The sequence below is a fragment of the Crotalus tigris genome, unplaced genomic scaffold (assembly GCF_016545835.1).
Source record: "Crotalus tigris isolate CLP2741 ecotype Arizona unplaced genomic scaffold, ASM1654583v1 scf7180000017536.10889498, whole genome shotgun sequence".
NCBI lineage: Eukaryota > Metazoa > Chordata > Lepidosauria > Squamata > Viperidae > Crotalus > Crotalus tigris.
This window is the reverse complement of record NW_024096460.1, coordinates 7,422,302-7,449,737: the sequence shown is the minus strand read 5'-3', so window position 1 is coordinate 7,449,737 and position 27,436 is coordinate 7,422,302. Positions and strand designations below refer to the sequence as shown.

Here is a 27,436-nt window from a genome sequence, read left to right as displayed (position 1 = left end):
ATGGTGGGAGCTACAAGTGTTTTGAAACTTGCTGGCCCTCTTGGATTACAAACATCGACTGAAGTTTAACTTTTGACTTTAAGAATTATTTAGAGAGAAAAAAAATTGCTTTTTGGTTACTTTTGCCTGGGGGAAATTTATGGACTAATCATAGGGTGCTTGGACATCGGTTGATTGATAATTTTTGGATTCCTGGACAGAAGAACTGTTATAAAACATTGCTTTTGGTGGTGGATCTATATTTGGGAACTTATTGAACTATAAAGGCTACATACAAAGACTATAAGAATTGTATGAGATTATTTTAAATTTAAATTTAATTAGTATATTGTTGTATTAACTATAAGATTGGTTGTGTTAGATAAGGCTAGCACTTGGGAAATATAATAGATTTGACCGAGTACTTGGAGGCTGGGAACAAAAATGAGTGCTCCACACCTAGCTAAAATTGGTAAAAAAACATCCCCAGCATCTGCTCAAAGCCCCCAGCTTGGTATATCAGAGAGAAAAAGCTAAAAATTTCCAGAAGGAAATGCAATCTATACTGCAATTAATTCAAGAGGCAATTGTTTCACACAAAGAAGATTCAAGAAGAAACTATGATGAGACTAAAGCCAATCTGGATAAGATAAATGAGCAAGTTTTTAACTCAAACTCACAACTAGAAAACTTTCAGAAAATGATTATAAAGAATTAACAAGGAATTCAGAAAATAGAAGAGAAATCAGAGGAAACTGATCCAAAGACGGAGGATATAAAGCAGGGTTCCCAATCAGGGGTGTAAGATGATATTCCAGGGGGTGCGAAAACTTGGGTTTTCAAAATTATAGTGTATATGCATAATTCGTTGCCATTATTTTGAACTTTTGTAAGGGGTGCGAGAATATATCAGAAGCGTTCTAGGGGTGTGGGATATAGAAAAGGTTGGGAACCACTGATATAAAGGAAGAAAATCACAGACTGATGCAAACAAAGAAAAACCTGGAAGACTCAGTGACAATACTGGAAATGGAAAAGGCATCCCATCCCTCAAGATTTCAGAACATACCTGAAGATAAGGAAAAAGACTTTATAGAATGGATTATAGAGCTTTTAGGAGAAACGTTAGAAATTGGGAAACAAGACATGAAAAGAGAAGCTGAGGGAGAAGGAAAGTTGGAGTTTTTCAATGAATATAAATGGGTTGAACTCCCCCTCAAAAATATCTTACCTAACTGGTTTTTCCTATTTCAAATAGTACACATAAAAACAGAGAAAAAAATTTTTTTGACAACTTAAATACATTGATTTGTAAATTTATCTGGCAAAGGAAGAAAGCTAAGATTAAAGAAAATAGAGGACTTGGCCTACCGGGGGGGGGGGCTATACTATCTAATAGGTGTTTGAACACGGCTAAAAGAAATAGATAACCCTTAGACACAAAAAAATCATTATACTTAGAAGGATATGATTTACAATTAGGATGGTACACTTTTTTATGGTATGGGAAATATGAAACTATCAGGATGGCTTTTAAGAAGGGAAGCTTTTGCCCACCTAAACTTAATCAATGTTGAGAAAATTGTAACCTACAAAGATATTTTGAATACCAAAAGGAAATCAAAATTGATATAGGAGTTGAAAGAACAGGGTATGAGCTGAGGTGGCGCAGCAGTTAGAGTGTAGTACTGCAGGCCACTTTAGCTGACTGTGTTCAGCAGGTCAGCGGTTCAGATCTCACTGGCTCAAGGTTGACTCAGCCTTCCATCCTTCCGGGGTAGGTAAAATGAGGACCCAGATTGTTGGGGGCAATGTAAATATATATATATATACATTGCTTACTGGTGTACACCGCTTAGAGAGTGCTTGCACTTAAAGCGGTATATAAGTCTCATAAATAAATAAATAAATAAATAAATATTGATTTAATAAGGTGGCCTCAATTGCAAATACAATTGAGATATGAGTTGGCTAGAAAAGATGTTATAAACTGGAAATATTTTTATTAGGTATAGTATAATATTAGAAAAATATGATGACGAAGTATACATTTAATGTTCCATATATTGATAGTAGTAAGAATTGTATTTGCTTAGTGCTGGAAAAATGAAAAAACACTACCTGAAGAAGAGAAGATCAAGAAAACACCAGACTGTGTAGAAATGAACAGATCAATATTGAAGGATAAAGAAAAAGAAGACATAGAATAATTTCAAATATGAGATATAGTTTATCATTGGCCAGAAAAAAGGAGTAGAGATTAGGAATTTAATATGTATTATTAAGTAAAAAATGGACTCAGACAACATGCTGTTTACTAAGCACTTATGATCTGTAAAAACAGAAAATTAATAAAATATTATAAAAAGAAAAAAGAATAAGTTGACATCCTGTTTTCTGATAATTGAACCAGAAATAATAGTTTCAAAATAGTGATTATCTTAAGGAACTATTCATGTTCATATTAAAATGAACAGAATTTTATGGTAATAAATTACATGTTATTTATTTATCAATCAATAAATAAAATTTATAAAGCTGCCCTCTCACAAGCAAGTAATAATGATAATTATCAGCAAGATGTTACTATTCGTATGCAGATCATGAGTGCCACAGTCATTTTACAGAAGCCTACATCATTCTGCAGTTGCTTCTCCACTCCATTACTTCCAAATCTCTTCTGTGTTGTCAAGATAGCCTTCAGAGGCTTTCAATAATTCTCTCTAGAACACAGCATACTCACAGGAAATCATACACTGTTTATGCACGTGCACACATGCACACACACACACACACACACACACACACACACACACACACAGTGTAGGATTAAACCACAAGTTTCTTTCTCCCTAATGGACCGAAAGTACTCTTTTTTTTCAAGCTTGTCTACTGCAGTTATATGTATTCAGGTAAATCCTCAGTTATCAGTGACAATTAGGGCTGGAATGTTCATTACTAGGCTATGTAGTCATAGAGTATGACATCACGTGACTGCATTGCTTAGTGATTACAATTTTGAACAGTCTCCATTACCGTTGTTAAGGAAGCCATTAAGCCAGTCATTGAGCAAGAACCTCTTCCTAATTTCCTATCAGCTTCCTCCAAGCAAAGTAAATAGGGAAACCAAAAGGAAGTCACAACTACTAGGCAGCTCACAAGAAACCAGCGAGATGTCCACATGACAGCAACCACACAGCACTTACACAGCTGGGCTGGGGAGGGCTGCTGCCAGGGCGAGAGGGTACACAAGCAACTTCTGTGGCACCTTGAAGCACATTTGGGTCGAGGGTGGCTGCTGCCAGGGTAGGAGCACGTGCACAGAGCCCTGTACCCGAAATGACCCTCGTCCTCTTCTTCCTCCCACCTAATGAGGCACACCCAGCCTGGTCCTTTGCGACACAGGTGCAAAGCAGACAGCATAGCACATGATGACAACGGTGGTAGAGCGCAAGGCTTCAGAATACCTGGCAGCCAAAAGGGCAAAGATGGGGGAGATACGTGGGGGAATTGAAGTGCACCCTGCAATCATAAATGTGGATAGGTTGCCCAATGCTGGAATTTTGATCATCTGACTGCCAGGATACTGCAATGGCTGTGAGTTTACGAAGCGAATGTAAGTGCTACTCATTCAGCAATGTCATGATCTCAAACAGTCAGTGAACAAGTGGTTGTTAAGCAAGAACTAAGTATATTGTTTTCATAAAGAATTTTTCTATTCCCAACCTTCTTTCTTCCCATCTTCTAACCTTCAACCATGGTATGTGTCTATGGAATCAGCAACACCTGTACATTGAATAGGACTTGAAACTTTACTTTAGCAGAACAAAAGATCAACTTCTGCTATGAAGTTTGATTTCCATTACCAGAATATTTTAACATTTATGTAAAGCAAGATTCGTGCCTCATTAATTCAAAAAACTAACATTCCACCACAACGGCAGGACTCTCAGTGGTTCATTAAATAAGACTATTCAATAACAAAATAAAAACATCAAACAATTAAAACCCATGGTGTACAGGCCATAAAAAAAAAAATCCAGGAAAGTTACTCAGCTTTTTCCAGAAGGCAGACAAATTGCAGTGCAAACAAAAATGAGAAGGAAAATTTGAAGGGCAACCTTGATCAACCCAGCGGCACTAAAAAGATGTATGAGAAAGCACTGTAGCAGTTCTAACCCTATAGCATGAGGATTATAATAATCTAAAGTCTAATCACTCTGGCCACCCACTATCTGCTGCAACTTAATACAAATGCTTCCTACTGAAATAATTTGTAGTTAATGGCCATAAATATATCAGTAAATTACTACGTCATTTTCATTAGTGAAATTGTTACATTTTCTGTTAAAATTATTGCTTTCATTCAATGATTAATTTTACAACGAAACAGTAACCCTTTAATTACATAAGCACTAACCATTATGAAAATGTCAAACGTTACAAGTTCTAAATATAAACACTAAAGATTAATGATTAAAACTTTGATTTTTCTGCCAATATTACAATTAAAATTCAAGCTAGGTTTTTAGCGGATTCAGTAACATTAGTTAAATCAGACATATTCTATTAATAAAAGACATGAAACAAGCTAAATACCAGTTTATCTTACTGAAATGTAACAACTTTAAACAGAAACATTAACAAGTCAATACTTGGCTTGTAAGTAAAATGCTAACAAGCTTTCCCATAGACTTCATGACTAATGAAAATCACAGCAACCCATTAAAAATACAAGCAAGTTAGTTTATTTTCTCTATAAAAATGTCCTAAATACCCAAATGCCAGCTTCTAGGAAGCACATACCCAATATTATTAATTGGTTTTACTTAAAGAAGTGTAAAGAAGAAGAAACTATAGGAAAAGGCATCAAGACAAGAGACCAAAAGAATAGGACTTCAAATTAGAAAGAAATATCTTCTTTAAAGTAGATGCTAGCTTTAAAAAAAGATAACAGTGAGTGTGGTATGAATTACTCACAATCCTGTGATGATCTGTGCCGGAACGTAAACCTTAGGTGACTGCGGTTTACATCTTCAATGGGGATTGCAACCTTCACAAAACAAAAGATAAAGTTATAGAAATACAACATTTTATTGAGATATAATATTTTATATGTTATTATTTTTTAATTGTATATCATCCAGAGTTGTTCTGAGAGTGAGATGGGCAGTGCCTAAATCTGATCAATCACTATATAAAATACACAGCTATTGTATGTGTCTGTGTTTGTACATACACACACACACAAATACACAAGCTATTATACACAAAGCACACATACAAGCATACTACCCTAAAAACCTTTTACCTAATCCAGAAAAGTAACAGTCAATTCAACACTCACAATGTTTAATAGTATTTAAGCTAATTGCTTAAAAGGACCAGCAAATGAATATTGTCACGGGAACTTCCCTTCCTGAATAATAGTAGCCCATTTTCTCCTTTCTCCAGATTTGAAGTTATAAAGTGATATGACAACAGCAAAATCACATTTTCAAAAATATGTTGTTTTAAACAACATTTACTGAAGCATTTGAAACCATAGGACTAGTTGGAAGAGCAGGAACACTTCTTTGATAAGAAAACTTATTTCTCCAGAGGTTCAACAACTAAATACTCAAAACAGAATCAATACTTTTTTCAAAAAGCAGAATAAAACATTAAATAATCTTTGTTCTGCAACCCAGACTGACTTTTCATTTAGGCTAGAATTAAGCTGTCAAGAACTCCTCAGATGAGTAATTCACTGTGTCAGTATGTCATTCACTAGACCTTTACTGAACTAATGTAAGATTTTGCACGCTGAAAGGAATTGTAATGATCAAAGCAGGGACCCCTGCTTCAGAAAGAAAGACAAGCTTCTAGACCTCATACATTGAAAAGGTTTTACTGCCTAAAAAATGTCTCTATATATGTAACCTTAAGTACTTTTCTTTTAATAATACTCTTAATAAGAGCATTTCTGTTCTTGTTCCTTAGATTAGCTATTCCTAGTCCAGACTTTAATAAGAGAGGTCAGAGAGTTAATAGTTTACCCATGAACTGAACCTCTTGGTATCTTTTCTATATAGCATATGATAAAATATTTTTGATTCAACCTTCCTGTATTACTATGACCCAATAATTAGTCATACCTAAAATTGCAATTCAGAAATATGAAATAAATATCCTTCTGTATTTGAATCACTAGTGACAGAGAAAAGTGAAATGATACTATTAACAGCAAAAATTTAGAACAGCTAAAAGGCAGAGAGATTCTGGTGTTCTGTGTTTTTCCCAGACAGTGGAAGATTGCTCATCTTCCTCACAAAGAATGATGTTAACTGCATCATGTTTATTTTGTTAAACCATGCTTTCATTTATGATCCAGATGTTTAATCTTATTGCTATCAAGAAACATCAGAGCTCCCAATTTTGTTTTTTCTGTCATTGTTCAGTCTTTCAAATGTTTGTCAACTTTTAACTCTCTTGGTCACTTCATATCATATTAATCTCCCAAAAATTTCACAACAGCGAACTACTGCTGCCATGTTATTCTTGATATTTTAACAATTAAGCATATTATATTACCTAACAGAAATTCTCTATACAACCCATTAAAAGTCTTATTGAAAAATAAGTCAATATAAAAACATTATATTGTTTTTAGCAATACATTATATTAAACCTTGCCTAGGAAATAGCAACTGCATAGATGTAGCAATAGTAATAGTATTTACAAAATACCTACACTGTATATCATCAAAGTAATTCCTCAATTTGGCAAAATAAAAAGATCTTTATTATGATGCAGAAAATACCACAACAGTCTTCCTCCCATAGGAAAAGTACTGCATAGCTTGGCCTAGAAAAGGCCTTTTTCTGAAAGCTACTCATTATTTCTCATTCAGCAGAAATAGCTAGAGAAGCACTTCAAGTGCAAATTCTATCACCCCAATAGTAAACATGGTAGGTGATACCTCTTTCAGACAGCCTGGCCTTAAGCACTATTACATCTAGAAGCTGACTCACAGTCAAAATACATAGCAAAACACTGACATAATATGCTCATATCAGCCATTCTCTGTCAGTAGCCTAACCACTCTATTCTGATCTATCTGAAGTTTTTGAACCAATTTCATAGGCATCCCTTCCTCCCTGCAATAGTCCAAGGAGGAAGATACCAGATCTAAGTAAGTGTTGCAAAGCACAGGTTTCCCTGAATTTGTTGAAAACAAGTATATTCCAAGCTATTCAACAAACGCTTTTGGGAAAAGAGCAAACTGTTGTGAAATGAAACAATCACCACGTAACTGGAGAGGTAAACATAGACATATCTGGAATCAATTTCATTTTATTAATCCACATGTATTCCCCTACCCCCAAAAGACAGTGCTTAAGGTAGTTGGCTGTCTTGCTGTGTCAAGTAAGAAGAAAGTTAAAAGAAAGGTAAAGGTGGAAGTCTTGTGAATTTTGGTGATACTTCATCCCAAATCCATTGATAATCTTTCCAGTGGCTTCCTCTAGATTTAAAAAAAAATCAGAGATATTTCATATTTGGAATCCCCTCCCATAATTACCACAGAGCAAGATAATAATCTCCAAGTATCACTTTCTAAAATAGCCAACCAAGGTGAAGAAGAAATCACTGTGGTATAGTGCCTTCACATTGCAACTAAAGCAGCCTATGTAGGAAAGGACACTATAGTGGAAAGTGCTGAAAGCTCCTGAGAGATCTAAAATTAATAATCTTATGTCATCCTAAAAGACTAGCAAAAGAGTTGTCTCATAAGGTTTGTGGATCTCAGCCCACCCTATCAGATGCATTCAATATAGTTATAAGTGTATGCTGTTCTTAGCCTTGGGGATGGAGAAAAAGTCTAAGAGACCAAAATGATCGCATCTTCCTTCAGAGCAGATTATCACACTAGAAAAACAGAGCAATTTCGCTTTCAAAATCAGACTTGCAACTGGGCTGAATGGTTCAAAACTATCAATTATATACAAATATTTCTGGACTTGTGAGTGACAGGAGCAGCAACAGTTGTTTTTTCTTTAGGTTCAGATTAGGTTTCTCTGCATTAAATATAGCAAACTAAAAATGTCAAGAGTCAAGATGAAAATGTTTGGCCAAGCCTGACTAAGCATCTTTTCAACATACTTTGATTTCAGCAACTGAAACTCATCCAACATAACTGAATCAGACAATGCTCTGCACATCTACACTACATGTATTGAACTAATTCTGAAAGCTATGATGGATGTGATCAAAGTGTCTTGCATACTGGTCACAGTGACAGTCCAAAAATGGCAAATATTTGTCTTTATCAGTCAGGTTGCAATAGGTCACTGATCATTTAAAAATGATCCATTAGATGATACCACAAAGCTACACAGCTAGTACTCGACTTACAACCACAATTGAACCCAAAATTTATGTTGCTAAGTGAGACACTTGTTCAGTAAGTTTTGCCCCATTTTCCGACTTTTCCTTCCACAGTTGTTAAATGAATCGTTGCAGTGGTTAAATTAGTAACATGGTTATTAAGTGAATCTGGCTTCCCTGTTGATTTTGCTTGTCAGAAGGTCGCAAAAGGTGATCACATGACCCCAGAACACATCAACTGTCATAAATATGAGTCACTTGCCAAGAGTCTGAATTTTGATCACATAACCATGGGAATGCCACAACAGTCATAAGTGTGAAAATGGTCATAAGTCACTTTTTTCAGTGCCGTTGTCACTTTGAACGGTTATTAAACAAGCTGTTGTAAGTCGAGGACTATCTGTAATGAATATGGAAATTCTGTGGCTAAAATACAGGTAGTATGTGACTTACAACAATTCATTTAGTAACCATTCAAAGTTACAACAGCACTGAAAAAAATGAGTTATGACCGTTATGACCATTGCAGCATCCCTATGGTCATGAAATTAAAATTCAGATCCTTGGCAGCCGACTCATATTTATGATGGTTCCAGTGCCATGGGGTCATGTGATGACCTTTTGCAACCTTCTGACAAGCAAAATCAATGGGAAAGCTAGATTCACTTAACAACTACTTTATTAACTTAATATCTGCAGTGATTCACTTAACAACTGTGGCAAGAAAGGTTATAAAACGGGACAAAACTCAATTCTCAAATGTCTCACTTAACAACAAATTTTGGGTTCTATTGTGGTTGTAAGTCAAGGACTTACAAGGATTGATTTTTTTTTATTTCTTATGTATTTCTCATTTGGAAAAAAAATTCATACTTCGTATCTGCTTTCTTCTCAAAACAAGGCTATCTGATTTTCTTTGAAAATGTGAAGAACTCTGTCCCAACTTTGCTGAATATAAGCGTATCCCACTCCTTACAAGGTGAAAGCAATATGAGAAGAAAGGAAGTACTGACTTTACTGGCATATTATTAAAGATTGGCATTTTTATTGTTGTTGTTAATTGCGAAGTCGTGTCCGACCCATCGCGACCCCATGGACAACGTTCCTCCAGGTCTTCCTGTCCTCTACCATCTTTAATACCATATTTAATAATACCATATTTAATACCATATTTAATACTATTAAATATTATTTAATACAGCTTAGTAAACTAAATTAAAATTCATGTTAATGAAACACTATGCCAGATAATCTTCTCTAAGAAGCCTTTTTATTACTGTTAAAACTCAGGAAAGATATTAATTAGAGACAGGCCACATGCTTTACATACCGAAAGTTTAATCCCTGGCACCTTTGGCTAAAACAATTGTTAACAAGTGATACAACAGAATCCTATCTGAACCCCCTACCAAACTGATACTAAAATCAGATGGATAATAAATAATCTGATTTTCTTAGGATAAATTCATGGGTAACCACATATTTATTCTATTTTCATTATTGACAGTAGGGTACAATCATTACGGCTAGACTGATACCGGGGAAAAGCAGGTTCCACCTCAACCAGGCAAGTTCACATGTGACTTTTGGCCAGTCACTTCTCTCAGCCTGATCTACCATAAAGGGTTGTTGTTGTTAAGGGAAAAAAACATGTTTAGGAAACAAGGACAAAGCAGAACAATAGTTCTGCTATCTAATACAAGGAAAGTAAGAGGCAGATATTGGAACAAAGATATCCAAGCTGCCTTGACTGGAAGATATACAGAGAAAGAGATAGAGAGAATGTGTATCGGTCAAGGACTTCAAATATACTAGTCCTTAGCAACACAGAAAGATTATTCTGGCATTGATACCAAGAGGTTCTATCTCTCTCTTATACATTTCTTTTAAAAATAAAGTTTAATGTCAAGCATACCTTTATAGTTTCAAACCAGCGGGGTTGCTTTACTTGGTAATATATAACAGATTTATATTCTGAAAGAGCTTCATCTCCGGCCCCAGGAAATATCACATTCTGAAAAGAAGGAAACAAAGCAGAAATCAGTGTTGCAGTTGAGGGTTTGAGAAAATATTATTATATTTAAGAGACAATCAAAATAAAAATTAGCTTTTACATTCAGATATAATAGCATAGAAATAGCACACCGAAAACATTTTTGTAATACAGGGAAGTAAAATCTTAAAAATATGTAACAACAATATGCATATTTATACAGGTCGTTCTTGATGTACAACCATTTCTTTAGCAACCGTTCAAAGTTACAACATGACTGAAAAAAGTGACCTACAGCTGGTCCTTGCACTGAGCAACCGACATGTACTGACGACAACTGCAGTGTCCTGGGGTCATGTGATCTGCATTTGTCACCTTCCTCAGCTGGCTTCTGATAAGCAGTCAATGAGGGAAGCCAGATTCACTTAACAATTACAAGATTCACTTAACAATTGCAGTGATTTGCTTAACAACCGTGTCCAGAAAATCGTAAAATCAGGCATGACTCACTTAACAACACCTTTATTTAGCAATGGAAATTCTGGTGTCAGTTGTGGTTGTAATCGAGGACTACATGAAATGCTTTCTTACACATTCAAATGCTTTCAGTGGAACTGATACTCAGATTTTTTTTCACCCCGCTAAATGTCATAAATACAGTAACAATGATTTGATTGTGGCCATAATGCTGAAAAATACTCTTAAGAACTCAGGAATATTGTTTACCTTTAACTACCATATAATTTGTTAATAAGGAAAAGAATGAAGGGAGCTTGTTTTCTAATACTGCAGCACTTGGAGAAAATCAAATAGATTTGTGAAGCTCCTTTGTAGTCATCTATAGTTATCTTTAATGCTGACAAAGAAGAGAGAATACCACTGACGATAAATACAATTATAATTACACCTAGTAAGAAATCAAATAATGTAATGTAATTTCACAAGATTCTGGATTCAAGTTATAAAGCTATTATTCTTGAAATAAATGGCAGCATGGGAAAAGTGTGCCATTAAATTATCCAGTAAATGTGTAAGAGAGAAAGGAGGGAGATTCATGCTTTAAAAATATTTAACCATGATTTAATAAGTATCTGAACAATCAATCACACATCATTTAGAACTAATCCAAAATCAGGTATCAATTTTCCACAAAAATACCTCTAATTTTTTCCCATCTTCATCATAAACAGACACTGTAACCTCTACATTCTTTGCTGTAGTTTTGCTGCCTTTGTCAAAATCTCCTTGAACTAATGTTACATAAATATCATTACGGACATCACCTGGAAACAAAAGAGAAGAACAATTCACTGATTTAATATTTTACGATTAGCCAGTATCCTACAAAAACAGAAAACAAATTTTAAGTATTACGATGACTTATGTTTGTTATCTGTTTTTTCTTACACTTTCCTCTACGCTATAATAATTTCAGTACTACATTTACAGAAAATGCATGCTAGAATAGCAGCACTTATTTAACTTTCTCTGAGCTTGTGTTTTAGAGTGTTGAATGTAGAGTAACTTTCAAGGCTATCATCTAACACAAAAAAACATTTTAAGAATAGGTCATAATTTGCAGCCCACATACAATAACAATAGCAATAGCAATTAGACTTATATACTGCTTCACAGTGATTTACAGCCCTCTCTAAGCAGTTTATAGAGTCAGCATATTGCCCCAACAATCTGTGTCCTCACTTTACCGACCTTGGAAGGATGGAAGGCTGAATCAACTTTGAGCTGGTCAGGATTGAACCGCTGGCAGTCAGCAGAATTAATCTGCAATACTGCATTCTAACCACATGCCACCATGACTCTTCTAAAGAATTATCTGCACTGTAAATAAGCGAAGGCCTGCTATGACAAATGATTCCTATTGATGCAGCACATTCATAAACAAATACAGATACTGAGTTATGCCTTTTACCTCAAAGATAGAACTTAACTAGATTTTTTTATGCTAAATCATCCAAATAGAGTTGAAATAATTTCAGACTTCATATTTTTGACAACAAACAACTTTTAATTTCTCCAAATACTATTTAATACAATTTCATAGCTTAGCCTATGCCTATGTTATATCGACATCTTTAATTTTATCATTGTATAGTCTTACCAGGCATAATAATTTCTGGAAAGCCCATTTTCCGTGCCACAGCTGTGGTTCTATCAACTAAGTGAGGAAATTCTTTTCGTATCTGATGTATGTCTCCTGGAAGAAGTTTCAGTGTCACCCACAGACCTGTAGAATTTAGTACAAAATATTATTTCATAAACTGAGGGTTTCATATACAGTACAGTCTAACGCATTGGTTTTTTAAAAAAATTAATATGTAACAATAAAAGCAGAATTCAGAGAAAGTAGTATCTAAAGCAGTGGTTCTCAACCTTTTTATACGGCGACCCCGGTCATAAGGATGCGGCGCGCATGCGCGGCGCCGCCCCCTGAGGGAAAAAATGGCGGATTGCGTTGTTTGGCGACCCCCGTAAAATGGTCGTTCGACCCCAAATGGGGTCGCGACCCAAAAGTTGAGAACCACTGATCTAAAGGTACTTCTCAATTTATAATCACAAAGTTTCCATTGCAATGGGACACAAGTCACTTAACAATTGTTAAGTGACTTGTGTCCCATTTTACAACCTTTCACCCACAGTTGTTAAGTAAATCACTGCAGTAGTTAAGTGAATCCTGCAGTCATTAAGCAAATCTGGCTTCCCCATTGATTTTATTTATCGGAAACTGGCTCAGGTTAAAAATAGTGATCACATGACTCTAGGACAGTGTAACTGTCATAAATACCATCAATTGAATTATATTATCATGGGGATGCTACAACAATCTAAGTGTGAAAACCAATCATAAATCACTTTTTTCAGTGCCTTTGTAATTTCAAATGGTCACTAAATGAATGGTCGTGAGTGAGGACTACCTGTATTTATTTTAAGTAGTTAAATAAAGCCATTCCATATTTGACTGCTATTTCTTACTTAATTAAACCAGAGATATAGTTCTCCTGAATGAAAACACAGATTTCAGACAACAGAACTAATACCTACTTTTATTGTTATCTCATTTAAATCTGTTTTCTAAGCTGGAGCTATCCTAATTTTGATCAAGTTAAATCCATAATTCAACTACATATTACAAAAAGAACTGCTTCCTCTTGTTTGACAGCCCTGTATCTTCCATCATCCATATTAATATAGAAAGGAGAAAACAATGCCATATTTGAAAAATGTGACCATTATGTAGAGAAAAAGGAATCAAAATAACTCAACATGGACTATGCAATATAAATAAACCTTATAATAAGAATACCTGGGGCCAATGAAATTAGTAAAACTATAGTAAATATTTAAGTATAGCTGTTTAGATATATGTACACAAATATTTTCAATATTTATGAACAATTTAGCCTGAGATTTTAAAACTAAAATGTAGCATTTCTAACATAAAGGTGGTGCTACAAAATATTGATCAAATGTCCGTATTCAATCTCTCCCTTTTTTAATGACTCTCTAATCCCTTAATTCGGGATAGAGCCAGGGTGACTGGATGGAGTTGAGCATTTTCTGGCCGGATGCCCTTCCTGATGCCATGTGGAATTTTTAGCAGATATTTTCTTTGTGCCCCTAGAGAGAGACATCTGCCGCTACCTAGGATTGAACCCTCAACCTTCCTAGTGGGAGGTGAGCATCTTCACCACTAGGTCACTACACCACTCATTTTTTAATCTATAAGGAGTAAGTATATTTTTCTTTTCTGAACAGTACAGATTACAATTTTGTGGCAGCCAACCCCCAAAGAATCTTACATAAATAATATTAAAATTATCTAATTTTAAAGAGGGCAGGGGCTCATTTTGGCAGAGTTTGTATTTGCTCTATAAATACTGTGACTTTTTAAAACTGTTATGACACTATACCCATTTGCAGAATAATGGCGAATAAATGAGTTTCTGTGTGTTCATCCACTAACCACTATTATTTGGCTTTATTCTGATAACTGTGGACAATATGACCTTATAAAATTATTTCACTACTTTTTTTAAAAAAATCCATATTTAGTTTATTTTATAAGTTAATAAGTTGCGGCAGTGATACACAGAAAAAAATAACATAATTCTTTTTTTTCTTAAAAATAATCTTTAAGACAAAAACAAAAAGAATCCTTTTAATAAACTTTTAAATAACTTTTACAAGAAGCAAGCAGCTCTTTCTAAAATATCTTGAAAAGGGTTTCTACATCCATGTCCAATTTTTTATTAAGGCAGCGCTAAATAATAAACTGAATAACAAAAAGCATATAGCATCTTAAATATATGTACATAAAGCTCAGATAGATTTATTATTTTTGATAAGGTCAACTAACCATGATCTCAAATTAAGATTTTTTTACAGTAAAAAAATTGAAAAGCACATTAATAAGATGATGAATTATTTACATGTCAGTGAAAGATGCAAAAATGATAAATGCTTGTTTTAAAACACGGCTTCAGAACTATTGTCATTCTTCATGGAGCAAAAGAATAGCAAATCAGAAGCAAGAAAACTTTTCCATGTTAAGAACCACTCAATAGTTTTAGTACAAAATTGATTACTTTCCTAATCATTGCTAATGCTAACAATTGAAAGGAAGGAAAATACCTACCTTGACCCTTATGATTAACTTCTTTAGCAGCAATCACTTTGTTTATTACAGTCTGAAGGAAATCATTCTCCCCTGCCACCCTGGGTGAAAAACGGGATGATATGTTCAACTGCTTGTGTCGAATGGTGTTATCCAATGCTAGCCTGGAGAATGCACATGACGACCAACACCAAAAGGTAACAAAGATGGAAGGGGCAGAAAACCAGAAGCAATAGAACAAAGACATAACAGAGAGTATCACACAGGTGACAAAGAGTATTTGTTAGTCAGCACAAGACAAAGAAAAAAAAGGAAGACACAGAAAGATAATCAATCAGGAAACTGATAAGGAGAAATGAATTTATGATTTCAGAAAAAAACACAATCCAGATTTATCACAGAAGTATGTAGAATAGAGATGGAAAGCCTGAAAAAAGTTACATATAAAAATAACAACACCAAAATGTAAAACATACCACCCCATGGACCAGTAAAGCCCACTTTCAGGGATGAAATGAATTGACTACAATTCTAATGACAAATAACAAAGAGCAGAAAGCTACTACCAATAAAAGTAGCTTAGTTTCTTGGTTGGAAACAATCAAGAAAATCCATGAAACAATTTTGCTACATGATGGAAAGGATGAAAATACTGAAGTTAACAAATGAAATCTAGTATTTATAAAAATGTCATCTACCACCCCATAGCAATTTGGCCCCATGCTTACTGAAAGCTGTTATATTGTTTCACTGGCATCCAAAATCCAACACATGGAAAGAAAAATACCAAGTAACACAAAAAAGATGCAATACAAAATAAATAAGTAACAGGAAAGTCTTCATAAATTGTATATAACTCAATTTTTCATAAAAGCTTTTTCTAAAGAATAATTTAATTGAGTATAATATAAAAAGAAAGCTATAAAACATGAATGGAAAATACTTTATTTCAAAAATTTCCCAGATCCAGGAAGTACCTCATTTCATTTTTAACCTGTATTCTTTTAAAAATATATAAACAGACAATTCATAATATAACACAAAATAATACTATAGGTATCCTTTGAGAATACATCACTAAGAAGTTATTAATTAAGCAAATAGAGTTTTGTTTCATTTATCTTAAGCTCAATTTTATTCTCTCATTGAGGTTTTCATTTTATACCAAGAGTGTCCAACTTTGGCAAATTTAAGACTTGTGGACTTCAATTCCCAGAGCTGGCTGGGGAATTCTGGGAATTGAAGTTGGTAAGTTTTAAATTTGCCATGATTTATACTATTTTTTTTCTTTTTATTTAAGCAACACATGCTATTATAGATGCACCCAAGTAATGTTCATTTGTTTATGTTTATGATATAATTTTTATATAAATTTATGTTTGCACATACAGTATATAAAACAAAAAATTCAAACATGTTCCACATTAAGCTTATGGAACAAATGATGCTCTTCTACTCAATCACTATCATTAGCCACTAGTCATAGAGCATAGACTTTATTCCAGTTTTAAAAAATTGATAAATAGATTTGATAAATAAATTTCATCATACCCTGAGGATCACTGTTCTCTAAACTTCTACTACAAGATCAAAACAATTCACATTCATGGATCATGTTTTTTTTCTTTAAATTTAAAATAGTGTATTTTAAATCTCATATTCAAGTTTTCATCTTAGTCCAAATATTTTATGCACAGATCTCATTTTATTGAAACAAAACAGTTCTAAAATGAACTGTACATATTTGAAACTATTAATAGTCCGGTATCCGCATCTCTGATTCTTATCCAAGAATGGTACTAACAATTCAAGATTTTTAACTGCAAAGCCAAATAGAAAATGTATTCACAAACTTATTTCACAATACAGAACTACAGTACTTATAGGAACACTGAAATTATCTTAACTTTACAAAAAAAAAAAATCAGAGCTGGCTATTTAATTTTTGGGGAAGAAATTGCTTAATCATGTAGTTCTGAAGTAAACCATTTTTTTCTTCCAAAACTGTCCTGTCCCTTTAGCTTTTTTTATTCTTCCCATTTTCAAAACCTTGAGAGTTTATTTTTAACAAACAATCATAACCCATCTATTCCGGCTATCAGTCCTGATTACTTTTCTGTATTGATTTGCACTTACGGTTGAAATGGAATGAAGTGCTGCTTGTCTTCATCATCTACTTTCCCATTAATTATGTCAGTTATATCCATCACTGAATTCAAAGAGAAACAAGCATCCTTAAGGATTAAGTTATAATGGAAAAGCATGGCAAACAGTGACGATAACAGACCGCTTGGAATTATTTTATAGCAAGAAATGTTACTCTGTTCAAAGACAAACCTACTTCACTCATATCAGTAAAACAAGGTGGAATCTTTCAGAAGTAATATTGGGTATTTAAGGGCATTAACCAATGAATACATCTATATCAAGGTCTACATCCATATCTATAACTATATAAAATATTTTTTTAAACTTAAAGCATTAAAATTAATAGAAATCAGCGAAAGCCAGGAAAAGAAAACCACGGTTGTGTTTCATAAGAAAGGCAGATGCCTTATCCAAGGGCTCTTGAAATGTCCTTACATCTTTTCTATTTTCCTAAACAAAAGAACAATGAGCTGAGTCAGAGTGAACCCCATTACCATGACACTCTACTTTGGAAACAGGGGATTTGGCCACAGTCTTCTGTCCAACGGCAAAGGCCACAGTTTGGTTCCCTTATAGGAGGAAGGGAAGAAGCTACTCGGCCCAATGAATTCAGCTAACTGGTCTCCCCATTGCCACTTACTGTAGGTTCCTGTTGGATAGCAAGTCATACTGTGCTCACATTGCACTGGCCACTTGTGTTCCTCCTTAGATCCCTGTGCACCCACTGTGCAGCAGCTCTCACACATACCCTGGCACCCTTATGCACCTTCCTGACCCATGTAGCACCTCTTGCACACTCCCTCGCATCCCCTCTTCAATCCATGCAGCAGTTCTCACAACATCCTCCCTTCCTCCCCTGTCCTGCAACCTTTTACTATCTGCAGGTCAGAAATTTGCAACTTCTTGCCAACTTTTCCACTGAATGTGGGAAGCTAATAGAAAAACTTGCTTGTTTAACAACTGTGTGATCCAGTTAATAATGGCAACTGAAAGTGCAGGGACTGCCATCACTAAGCAATGTGGTCGTACTTTAGAACCACGACACTTAGTGATGGAAATGTCAGTCCCAATTGCTATCAAAAGTTGAGGACTTCCTGTATGCAAAAAATATGTTACAAAAAGATTGAACATTACTTTCAAAACTATAGTAGGTCAAATCACCTCAATCCCCAGCAGCTGCTATTATTTGCAAAACATTTTGACAATGTACTGTATATAAGAATGGATTACCTGCTACACCAAAAGGTCGCCGTAGCCCAGAAGTTAGTTTCCTTGTGTTGTTCTCTCTTTGTTCCATTCTGCCAACTCGTACAATCTGACACACAAAACTGATCTTCTCTCTCTTCCTGTCTTTACTGCTGCCAAGGTCCTAGAAATGTGAATTTTTTTCTTTACAAAATTCTCTCACACAGTTATTTTACAATTCATACTGAAGTTTTACTATTTAGTCTGTCATTTCTTCATTCTGACAATCCTTTTTACACAGCCAAATGTTCATAAGGGCAATTAAGGGATATATTTACTTGGACCTCTTAAAAACTATATAGAATCTTGAATAATTTTGCTAGATTAAAAGGCTATTTTCCATCCAACTGTGAAAAGGATTCAGATTTGTTTATTTTGGAAGGAGGATGGGGAAAATGTTATTTTAATAACACCATAGGGAAATCCATGTAGATTTTAAATGCATTAACAAAGAGTAAACAAAGCTTATGAGGCACATCTGCTTAAGACAGTCTTCTCCAAATACATCCCCAGTCCTGAAAAAGCATGAAAACTCCACCTAGGACTAATCATTGTACATATGCAGAGAAATTGGAAAAAACACTTGCAGGAATAGAAGCCTTTTTCTACCATCAAACCATTTGTCTATCTCTTTATCATTTATGTCATATTTTACCAAAGCTTCTAGCCCAGTGATGGCGAACCTTTTAGAGACCAAGTGTCCAAACCGCAACCCCAAACCCACTTATTTATCGCAAAGTGCCAGGGGCACATCAGCACTGTGGTACCCTCAGGGGGGAGCAGAGAGACGCCTCTGAGTGCCGCCTCTGGCATGCAAAAACCATTGGCGCAAAAATGGGTCACGTGCTGCAAGGCACAAAAATGGCCTCTCTCGCGCCGCAGGGTGCAGATACAAGGCATTGCACCATGCAAGAACAGGGCAGAGCTAGTGAGTATCATGCAGGAACTAACCCCACCCCATTTGCAGCACATGCATGCTCGCGGCCCCGTGAGCGCATGCATGCATGTAAAATACTTCCCCCTCCCTTTTCTTCCAGTCCGCCAATCGACAATGGTTGGTGACCTCTGTTCTACCACTTCTATTTGAACTTGCTAGTCGGCCGCTTCGCCTCCTTTGTGCTGGGTGGGGCTGCTGCTCTGGGCGGCGGTGGCGACCTGATGGACCTGCTGCTGGCAGCGGCAGCGTGCGTGCCAACAGAGAGGGCTCGGAGTGCCACCTCTGGCCCGCGTGCCATAGGTTCGCCACCACTGTTCTAGCCTTATTAAGAACAGATACATTTGGACCCAATATTCCTAGCTATCTCAGTCATCGAAATTTTCTAGTTTTGGCTTTCTTTTAATTTATGCTATAGAGCAGACATGTCAAACACAAGGCCCGGGGGCCGGATGCAGCCCACGAAGTGGTTTCATGTGGCCCGCGAAGCCATCCTGGAAACAGTGAGGGAACAGCCCCCACTGCCGTAGTCCTGGGCCAGGCCGTTCGGGAGCTAATGTACAATTTTTTGGTGGCCATCTATGCTGAAACGCATTCCGTCTTAGCTCCACAAGGCCATCTGGAAACAGCGAGGAACCACCCCCTGCCTCGTTCGCCGCACCCCCTGGGTGCATGCTGGGGAGGTGTCACTCTTTGTGAGGAATGAAGAAATGCACCATCGCCTGGAAGTGACCAGAAAATGGCCCTCGCCTACTTCACATACCCGGCTTGATGGGCTCTGGGGGAGGGGTTTTGGCAGGCAGCGCCGAGAGGCTGAGCTGGGTGGCATAAATCCCCAAAGAAACACGAGGTTGCCCAGCTCCCAGTCTGCCTGGTTTCAGCAGGCAGCGGGACGCTCTCCTCGCAGCACCAAGAGCTGAGGCAGGTGGCGCAAATCTGATGAGAAGTGCAATGCTGCCTAGCCCCCAGTCTGCCCATTTTCAGCAGGCAGCAAGGTGCAAAGCTGACGAGCTTCGCACCGCCCGGCTCATCCTCTCGGCGCTGTGAGGAGAGCACCCCGCTGCTTGCAAAAACCGGGCAGGCTGGGAGCTGGGCAGCATTGCGCAGGTAATGTTGATTCTCACGCTGCTCATGGCATCCCTCCCCCAGAGCCCATCAAGCCGGATATGTGAAGTAGGTGAGGGCCATGTGCTGGCCACTTCCAGGCGATGGTGCATTTCTTCATTCCTCACGAAGGGTGACACCTCCCCAGCTGTGTTTCTTGCCTGTTTTTCTCCCTCCCTTATCTCAAATACTTTCCCACCACTCTGTATTTAGGAAGGAAGAAAGGAAAGAAGGAAATAAGGAGAGGGAAGTCCTGCCTTAGTCCTGCCCTGCTGCCCTTTCACCATCCCTTTGCCCCCTCCTCCTGGCCTATCCTTGGGGTCTCCCATTCTATTGCTAAGGAAGCTTTGGATACAAAGCTGGGTCTCCTCCCATGGAGAGGGAATGGGCCTCCCTCTGATTTTGCCCTTGTACCCATCATGAGCAACCTGGGTAAGGAAAGCAAGCACAGCAGCAGCAAACTTGAGGAGGAGGTAAGTGCAGCTGGGTACCCCCTTGGGGAACTGGGACTGGGCTTGGTGCCGCGGGTGCTCGAGGACCAGGCTGGGCATTTTACCTCTGCTGCCCAAGGCTCCAAGCAGCCCATGCCATCATCCAGCCCCCCCCCCCGCATGGCCTGAGAGGAACAGTGAGGCTCCTCCAGTGGACCATGCCTTGGCACTTACCCTGGTCCCTCCCCCTTTTGCCAGAGACCCTCAGATCTGTCCCACTCCTTCCCAGGCCTCCACAGGCACCCTTGACATGAACGATGTAGAGCTGGCCACACCCACTCCATCCACGCCCACCCAGTAGGTCACACCCACCATGGCCACACCCACCCAGCCCCCCCCCGATGCAGCCCTCAGTGAAATTGAGTTTGACACGCCTGCTATAGAGCCAGAATGGAAGGCCCAGCTCCATAATATTTAAAGGACTCTTTCCCTTTCTAGAGCTACCAAAAAATTAACCGAAGGCTCTTTGTAAGCAAAATACATATTCTTGTACAACGTGGAAAATACTGAAGCAAGCGGATAATGTAAGTATCACAAATATAAAAAGAATATTTACCGTAAAGACCGCTCGAAGATTATGTAATTTATCTATGTCTTTAGGTAGACCAGAACTTGACCATCTCACCAGATAATTTTCACTATGTAAATAAAAATAAAATCACTATGAAAGCAAAAACAGTTTTACATTAAAATATGTTAACATTATATTTAAACAAACTCAGGGAGTTATTCAGAGTTTGATGCAAATCAGATTTCTTTATTTGCATAATTTATAGATTGCCAATAACTCTTGGTAGTTTACAATTAATAAAGTAAAAATGTATAAAAAATTTCTTTTAAGTAATGATAAGTAGGTAGATAGATAGATAGATAGATAGATAGATAGATAGATAGATAGATAGACAGACAGACAGACAGACTGACAGACACAGATGATATAGATCAGTGGTGGCGAACCTATGGCATGGGTGCCAGAGGCGGCATTCAGAGCCCTCTCTGTGGTTACGCACGGCATCGCCCCAGTCCTAGGCCTTCAGCTGGGTTTTATAAAACCTTTTCACTTTAGGCCTCTGCTGCCGTGTACAAAAAATAGAGGTTCAATCAATCAGTCAATTTCAACTTCTCGTGGAAAAAAAAAGATCTTGCAAAGTTGGAATTGATTAATTGAACTTTTTAATCCCATCCAGTCGGCCGTTACCACTGCAGCAACACCCACCCAATGGCCCATACACCCCCAATTGCCACACCCAGCCAATGGGCCACACCCACCCGGCACCCGATGATGAATAAGTGGGTTTTGGGTTGCAGTTTGGGCACTCAGTCTCTAAAAGGTTTGCCATCACTGATACAGATGATAGATAGACAGACAGACAGACACATGCAAAAACACAAATATCTCAGATCTAAATAAAAACATGGAAATAAAGACAAAGTAAGTTTTTTCTTCTAATTGTTACTGAATAAAAATGCTCTCAGAATGCAAAGAGCCTCATTTTTTTCACCATAATGCACCAGCAAAAAGAGATTAGCAACATGCTATGTCTAAAACAAAATAAATTCAAAACAACCTTCTCAAATTCATTTTCTAGTAATGTGTCAGCTTACTATGTGAATTTTTTAAAATACAGATTGTAAACAAAAAGCATTATGCCTATTTTAATAATCATTTATATTTGTAATGTATCATTTGTTTCATAGCTTTCATCCTGTCTGATCTCAAAACAGACCTGTGATGTTGACTATTATCATTCTCATTCTGTTCTAGGATGAGAAAACATCCATCTCTTTCAGAAAAAGAATCCATAGAAGATTTTGTTTGATGGATTTTATTCTTTTGTGTGAAGCTACTATATCGAAATGCAAAAGCAAAGGATACTGAATATCCATTATAAAAGTTCTAAACCTTTTAACATTGCATTTTTTATGTCTCATATTAAACAAACTGGGAACTCCACAAGAAAAGTTATTTGTCTTTTTCTTCTTGTTGTTATAAAATAGCACAACAGGACCAGAATGTCCCAATAATGCCACAAACTATAAAAATGGTAATTAACACTATAACCTTTCATGGAGACAGGATGATTTAGGAAATTTCCACAGACAATTTGTGGCTAATGACTAACAGCAGAGGTTCCCAGATAGCCTCTTTGTCTTTTCCATGTTAATATATATTACATAAAATCTATTTTATGGCTTTGATATTAAATCACTGACCTTATAAACTTGGATTCCAAAGGATCATACAAAGACATAAGGACTTCAGCATCTTCTCCAATTTTGCAAACAACATTTTTCAGATTTACAAATAATGCAAATGAAGGTGTTGCAGCAAATTTTGCTTCTCTACTAATGTCAAGATTCTGCTTTTGAGACTACAATACAAGAGAGAAAAGAAACATTATACAATATTCTGCAGTTACTACAGTTATATATATAGTAATGCAATCAATTACATAAATCTACTTTTGTAGGTGTATATCAATTGGGGTATAATTGTATAATTAACTAATCCCTAGTTAACTTCATTTCATTTATGTCTGCTCTGCTAAATATAGAACAGTTCTAAGAAATGTGGAAATGTAAAAAGTGAAAGAAGATGGCTGCCAAGCAACCAGGTAGATTTTACAGAGCTACTTCAAATAAGTACAATTCACTATTTCTACGTGCCTGAATAAACAGACTAATTACATATTTGCAAATCCACACAAATCCTGGCGAAGCATAGAATTTATCATTTATGAATGCAAACTTCAAGTTCTGCCTACAATATTCCCCCAAAGTCTACAAAAAGATATAAAGCTACTACAACAAGATAAAACAAATAATGTATTTTGGAAAATATAAATGTGAAGTTAGGGCAATATGCCCTAACTTTTTTGTAAGATATACAAAATATTCAGTGCATGAAGTATCTTTTACAAAGCAAAACTGATTCCAGATGATCTAAGACCTAACTAAATTGTGCCTATTTCAGGGGCTTAGGTGCCGTGCACGGAACAAGATGTGGCTGTTTTGCTTTGGGCAGAATGGTTGATGAGAAGAAGAAGAGAAAATGCCAAGATTATAAGTGGCTCAGAGAAGGCAGGACATGGAGAAAAGGGGAGGGGGACTTGAAACATTGAGAGCAGAGACACGTTGTCAGATATAACATGCTACAATACAGACAGACTGAGATACTAGGAAGGCCAGAGGATGTTTTATTCTGGGCAATAAGGGAAAATGTGGGGGCATTGGGGTGGCGGAGCTAAAAACATTAGTGCCTGAAGCAAAGGAGAGAAAGAATTACAAAGATTGGGGACTCCCTTGTTTATACAGAAATGGTTAAGGGAAACAGGAGAACAGTCAAGGACAACAGCAAATGAGGAAAAGGGGCAGAGGGTGGGGAAGGAGCTTCAACTATTAGAAGTGGACAGGCCAGCGGGATATGATATACTGGAAGCTGAACAGACTAGAGAGGGGGAACATAGACAGTAGAGAGGGGTGTCTATTCACCTGACAATATTTTGTTTTCTTCAGTCCAGAAGAAAACAAACCATTATACAGGAAATCTTCAACTTACAATTACAATTGGGACTGGAATCTGGATCAATGAGCGAAGTTGTGGTTAAGAAATCTCACGGATTGTTAAGTGGACAGAGTTCCTAGTAAACAATGTGAGGTGCCTCAGGAGTGGGGGAAATGGGGGAGACCACAGGAGGTTCTGCTATGGCACCAACAATGCTCCCTGCAAGCAGGTTTTAAATGCCAGAGCAGAGAGACAGTCAGAAGCATCCTATGACAGGCCTTTCCCACTTGCCTGCAGCAGGCAGCGTACCTTATCACTGCCTCCAAGTATATAATTACTTAGGAGTGACAGGAATTTGCTGAAATAACTTTGCAAAGGAGACTAGTCTCCCAGGGTGGGAGGATGGGGGGTTGCTCTTTCCAAAAGTTCGTCCACTGCTATTGCATGATGCCAACTTTTCTCCCCAACAGGAACAGCATGTGTGTCTTTGGCAGGAAAAGTACATCAGAGTAAGACGGAGCCAGAGAGAATAGAACAACAAAGTACACTCCCTCCTCCTCCTGTTCCTCTCCTGTTTTTTCTCTTTGCCCTCCTGATGGTCTCCCTCCTTTCTATCTGCCATTCCTCCTACCCCACTTTCTTCTGCTTTCTTGTGATCAAGCAGATTGGCTTTGGCTTGGCTTCCTGAAAGTTGAAACCATCAAGCATATTCCTAAAGCAGAGGATGTGCCTCCTCCCTAGGAATCTGATTGGTGGATCTGATTCCTCTCAAGGAATCTGCACAGGAATGGGAAGAAGAGTATTTGTGTGTGTGTAAAAGAGAGAGAAGGAGTGAGTTTGAGACTGTGCAAGAAGAGGCTCCTTTGCAAATTTATTTCAGCAAATTCCCATTGGTCCTAAATAGAATAGACAGTAGTGGCCCAAGCAGAAAGCACTGTCTTTCCAGGAAAGCCAACAGGGAAGATTGCAAATGACAATCTCAAGATTATGGGACACTTGGCAACTAGTCATAAGTGCAAATGGGTTGCCAAGTACCCAGACTGCAATCATACGACAGTGTGTGTATGAGACATATGACTGTGTGAATGAGACGTTACAAGGCATCCTAAGATTGAACAATTGTTAAGCAAACAGTAGTAAATTTCCAGTTCTGCAAAACAATGGCTGACAGTTTTGAGAAACCTCCAGAACACAATTGCTTGACTTGGATTCAAAACAAAAGTTTCTTTTAGTATGTATGTATGGATGGATGGATGGATGGATGTATTATGTGAACACATGTGTACACACACGCACACATGTGCATATTCATAGTTTACAGCCACTTATACTATCATAACATCAGTTGGGAGAAATAATTCTGTATCTTACTTTTTCTTCCAGCAGTCTTTCTTCTACTTGCTTGGAAGTTGTTTCATGAGCTCTGAATAGGCTAATTGTGCTGGTTTGATCTGGATCTAATATGTTACCATCTTCATCCCTTACAACTAGATCCAAATCGAGAATTCTGTATGGAAGGGATAACACCCAAAACAATACCACGGTTAACATAAAATCTGTTCAAAAACTCTGCAATCAAGTCACTCTGCCTGCAATCCAAATAGTTATAAAATATAACATTCAAGTTGGAGTCGGAGGAAGAGCGATTGAAGGTCTTTTTTGGTACTCTTATATCAGACAAAATAAAACAATACATTTCGAAACAGGCTGAACAAATTATCTGTCTTTTGGTATAATATACATAAACTAACAAAAACAATACAGGCAGTTCTTGACTTACGACCAAAATTGGGCCGAAAGTTTCTGTTGCTAAGTGAGACATTTGTTAAGTGAATTTTGCCCCATTTTACAACCTTTTTTGCCACATGGTTAAGTGAAATATTGCAATTGTTTAGCGACATGATTGTTACGTGACTCTGGTTCCTCATTGCTTTGCTTGTCAGAAGTTGTAAAAGTGATCACATGACCCTGGAATACTGCAACCGTCATAAAGATGAGTCAGTTGCCAAGCCTCTGGATTTTGATCATGTGACCATGCGGATGCTGCAATGGCCATAAGTATGAAAAACAGTTGTAAGTTGCTTTTTTCAATGCTGTGGCAACTTTGAACAGTCACTAAATGAACTGTTGTAAGTCAAAGACTACCTGTATTTAAAAAAATGACCTTACAGTATTTCTCAAAAAGTATGGAAGAAGGAAAGAGTGGTCTGTATTTTTCACATAGCATTTACTAAAGACATTATAAATGTTTATGTCTAGAAATAGCCAAACTGAAATTCTCATGTTTGATTCATTGCGGGAAAGCATCAATGCATATTTGCACTAAACAAGAATGGCAGTATTTTATGGTACACAATACTCACAGAAATTCAAACTCAGTTGTCTCAATTCTAAAGGATACATAGCAATCATTTAATTATTTCGTCAAAACAGTAATGAAAAAAAGATACATATAATGTTTCAACATTTAGCACCTGGAAGTTGAATAGCTAGTGCAGTGGTGGCGAACCTATGGCACGGGTGCCAGAGGCGGCATTAAGAGCCCTCTCTGTGGGCACGCGTGCCGTCGCCCCAGTCCTAGGCTTTCAGCTGGGTTTTATAAAACCTTTTCGCTTTAGGCCTCCACTGCCGTGTGCAAAAAAAAAAAAAGGTTCAATCAATCAGTTAATTTCAACTTCTCGCGGGAAAAAAAAAGATCTTGCAAAGTTGGAATTGATTGATTGAACTTTTTAGTCCCACCCAGTCTACCATTACCATCGCAGCCACGCCCACCCAGTGGGCCACACACCCCCAATTGGCCACACCCAGCCAATGAGCCACATCCACCCGGCACCCAACGATGCATAAGTGGGTTTTGGGTTGCAGTTTGGGCACTCGGTCTCTAAAAGGTTCACCATCATTGAGCTAGTGCCTTATCCAGATGGCTAACTAATATAGCCAACAAATAATGCTGACAACTTCTGGTAAATTGTACGAAAAAGAAAAGATTGAATCTTGACTGTAAATGTTCTACAACATAATGGTGTTAACAGAATT

The 27,436-nt window shown here is 37.2% G+C and overlaps 1 protein-coding gene across 3 annotated transcripts in view; it reads right to left on the bottom strand.

The window, feature by feature from the left end:
* DOCK1 (dedicator of cytokinesis 1) overlaps positions 1–27,436 on the bottom strand; it is a 450,137-nt gene that overhangs the window by 331,195 nt on the left and 91,506 nt on the right. For 2 of the 3 annotated variants that reach the window (XM_039345121.1, XM_039344947.1), the window contains exons 7-16: positions 25,772–25,907; positions 23,110–23,267; positions 21,452–21,533; positions 18,352–18,490; positions 17,110–17,182; positions 14,995–15,137; positions 12,460–12,585; positions 11,499–11,623; positions 10,263–10,361; positions 4,960–5,032 (exon numbers count right to left, since the gene is read on the bottom strand). In XM_039345121.1, coding sequence (XP_039201055.1) covers positions 4,960–5,032; positions 10,263–10,361; positions 11,499–11,623; positions 12,460–12,585; positions 14,995–15,137; positions 17,110–17,182; positions 18,352–18,490; positions 21,452–21,533; positions 23,110–23,267; positions 25,772–25,907 — 1,154 coding nt within the window. The remainder of the gene's footprint in view (positions 1–4,959; positions 5,033–10,262; positions 10,362–11,498; positions 11,624–12,459; positions 12,586–14,994; positions 15,138–17,109; positions 17,183–18,351; positions 18,491–21,451; positions 21,534–23,109; positions 23,268–25,771; positions 25,908–27,436) is intronic. The other variant, XM_039345028.1, reaches the window with a different exon arrangement.